This window comes from Orycteropus afer, unplaced genomic scaffold, assembly GCF_000298275.1.
Source record: "Orycteropus afer afer isolate SDZICR_OR568_19922 unplaced genomic scaffold, OryAfe1.0 scaffold00252, whole genome shotgun sequence".
Taxonomy (NCBI): Eukaryota; Metazoa; Chordata; class Mammalia; order Tubulidentata; family Orycteropodidae; genus Orycteropus; species Orycteropus afer.
In genome coordinates, this window is record NW_006921839.1 from 5,236,891 (window position 1) to 5,240,262 (window position 3,372).

Here is a 3,372-nt window from a genome sequence, read left to right on the forward strand (position 1 = left end):
AAAAAAAAAAAAAAAAAAATCACTGCCATTAAGTCGATTCCAACTCATAGAGACCAAATCTTTATGGAATCAGACCTCCTCGCCTTCCACAGAGCAGCTGGTAGGTTTGAACCACCAACTTTTTGATTTGTAGCCAAATGCCTTAACCACTATACTACCAGAGCTCCTTAAAACCAAACCAAACCTACTGCCATCAAGTTGATTCCAACTCATAATGACCCCCATTGAGTTTCCAAAGCTGTAAATCTTTATGGAAGTAGATTGCCTCATCTTCCTCCTGTGGAGCAGCTGGTGGGTTTGAACCTGACCTTCTGGTTAGCAGCCAATGTCTTGCCCACTATACCACCAGAGCTCCTTAGTCATGTTTTAATAATCTTTTGTTCATTTGTTTATTTCCTTTAGAAAGCGTCGTTCTTGAGACTCTACGACTGTGTGCATTTTCAAGTATCATTCGTTCTGTTGAAGAGGATTTCGCTCTACCTGTGGAATATGGGCAGTGTCTTTTGCGAAAGGGAGACTTGGTAGCCATCTTTCCTCCAGCCTTACACAATGACCCAGAAATCTTTGAAGATCCACAGGTAAGTGTACTATAAGCACATTGCTCACTCTCTTGATCTATTATTTTTTCCTCTCACCACCTGTTTCTAATACAGACTTGAGACCACTTGATAACCTCAGTTTTTGCTTCTAATAGAAAAGTTTTCCTATTTACTGATGTTTTTCCTAAGGATCTATCGTTCAAAGATTTCATAATTTATGAAGAGAAATACAGTGGTGAGACTAAATGCTAATTTCCTAAAAAGAAATTGACATTGCACCTTGGCCACCATTATCTTTAGGCCAAAATTGGGTTTTACTTGGCAGAGGATTATTGAAAACCATGGAGGGCTAATGATTGACAGGTGGCTTAGAGAACAAATAGTGACAACTATTTTGCTAAGCATTTCCCAAGTGTAGCTGACTGTCACAGAGCCAAATACCATCATTGCCATACTTAAACCCATACACTTTTTCACCTCTTGCTAAAGGCAGGTGCCCCTTCTTGATCAATTAGTATAGCATGATGAACTTGAGGTTGTAAAGCTGCTGCTCACGGGGTGAAGCTCTGAGGGTAATTGTGTCATCTCCTTGTATTTTTTTTCCAAAGCCGGAGTTAATGAATATCAAAGACTGGAAATTAATCCACCTGGCTTATCCTTTAATACCACTTCAGAGGTTCATCACCTGCATGCAAATTGAATGCAGTCGTATTCTGCCTATGCTTCACAAGTCATGTTGTTGCTGCAGCGTTTGTGTATATAAAATGCCATTTTTCAAATGGAAACTTCTAAGCGCTCCTTGGGCAGTTCATACCTGGGCCACTTCTAAGCTTAGTTTCTAAAGGGTTAAATATTTTGCATCCAGGCTGGATTAGAATATTGTTGGATTTGGAAAATGAATAAGGGGGCAGATTTCAAATACAATAAGATAGTTTGCATTTGTTTCATCAGCAAAAGCAGAATTTTTTAAATGAAGGGGGGATGTGCATATGGTGTTTCATATATATGTTTCAGAAGAGAAAGCGTTGTACAAATGGGTGATAGGAAGTAGGAAAATAGAGAGAGAAGGAGCATTCTGCAGAGAACCAGCTTTAGCTGCTTGTTTTTAAGTATCAAAAATTCCACATACACATACGCATTAATAGAATAGAGCAAATGAATAATCAATATCTGAAATAAATTTTAAATCAGTTTTATTTCTATCTGCAAATACTAATTTCCTTAACCATTCTTTACTCTTTATTTTAAATTATGTGATTATCTCACTAGTCATTAAATTTAATATTCTTATCTGTGTTAGTAAAGTCACATTAGAGTTATCAACAAATCTTCAGTAGATGTTGACCATTATTTTCCCTGGTTTTTCCCTGCCCCTTCTGCCCTAAAGATGGAAAAGACCTTGATTTAGACTTGGAGAAATTTTTTTTTTTAATTTCAAAGTTAAAAATTAGAAGTATGCCAATTTATATTTTTTCTGTGGAATACTAAATAGTAAGGTTCCAATTTTACATAATAATCAACTAATCTTAATAGTAATTGAAAGGATTTAATTCATAATCTGAAGAAGAACAGACTTATAATATTGTGAATACTGATTCAGCATCATTAACGTAGCTCTTGCTAGAGCTAATGAAGATTCTCTATCATTTACTAGATTTAACATTACCCAATTATGCCCAACTAATATTAAAATTAGGAGCTCTGGTAGCGTAGTGCCTAAAGGCACTTGACTGCTAATCAGAAGGCTGGTGGTTCAAACCCACCAGCTACTCCTCGGAAGGAAGATGGTGCAATCTACTTCTGTAGTGATACTGCCTCGGAAACCCAAGGAGGGGTTGCTGTGAGTCGGGTCTGACTCAACGGCACATAACAACAACAACAATATTAAAATTAATTAGCTACCTTTTGCCATAGTATTGTTTTCTAGAAATTAGTTGTGGTATGCTGATAATTCCTGGCACAGAGCAAATGATACAGCTCTGAACCACTTTTATATGATTTGGCAAGGTCTTACGTAGTCAATCATTCAATAACCCGTTACTGAGCACCTACTACTGCCAGGCATACAGATTTATTTATTTTGTTCTTAACAACTTAGCATGGTAATCAGTAAAAGCTATAGATGCTTGTATAACATGTGTCCGCCCAAAATCATCATGCACACCCAGTAAAAATGAGAAGAAAATTCTGTCCTTGGCCATATGTCCCTGGGAGCTCTTGCCCAGGAGCTTCTTGGAGCTTCTAAGTGGCTCATATTCACCACTGCCTGCCTTTTGTTCCCTGCCCAGCTTTAATGGGAAAACCAGACCTTAAGTGCAGAAAATAGATAATAACTGATAGACCAAAAATATGAGGAAGCCTAACTCTGTGTATAGATGTAGCTATTGTGATGCAAATGGTTAAGCTGCTAACTGAAAAGCTGAAAGTTTGAATCCACCCAGAGTTGCAGAAGAAAGGCCTGGCAATCTGCTTCTGAAAAAACAATGATTGATAACCCTATGGAATACATTTCTACTCTGACACACACGAGGTCACCATGAGTCAGTCAACTTAATGGCAACTGGTTTTCTACTGGAAGAACATTGAGAGTGAAGAACCCCAGCAGGAGTAGATTCTCTTAACCCAATGAGGAATGGCTTCAGAATGTTCAGAGCCAAAAGAGACTCCAGAATATTACATTCCTAAAACATGCTATGGGAGCTCTGGTAGCATAGTGGCTAAGACACTTGCCTGCTAACCAGACAGCTGACGGTTCAAACCCACCAGCCACTCCTCGGAAGGAAGGTTGGGCAATCCTACTTCCGTAGTGATACTGCCTCGGAAACCCAAGGAG

The 3,372-nt window shown here is 38.4% G+C and overlaps 1 protein-coding gene across 1 annotated transcript in view; it reads left to right on the plus strand.

Annotated features, from left to right (window-relative positions):
• Positions 1–3,372, plus strand: part of LOC103204547 (cytochrome P450 7B1) — a 48,385-nt gene that overhangs the window by 36,983 nt on the left and 8,030 nt on the right. Inside the window, exon 6 of the mRNA XM_007949745.1 lies at positions 403–578. Within this exon, the coding sequence (XP_007947936.1) occupies positions 403–578 (176 nt within the window). The remainder of the gene's footprint in view (positions 1–402; positions 579–3,372) is intronic.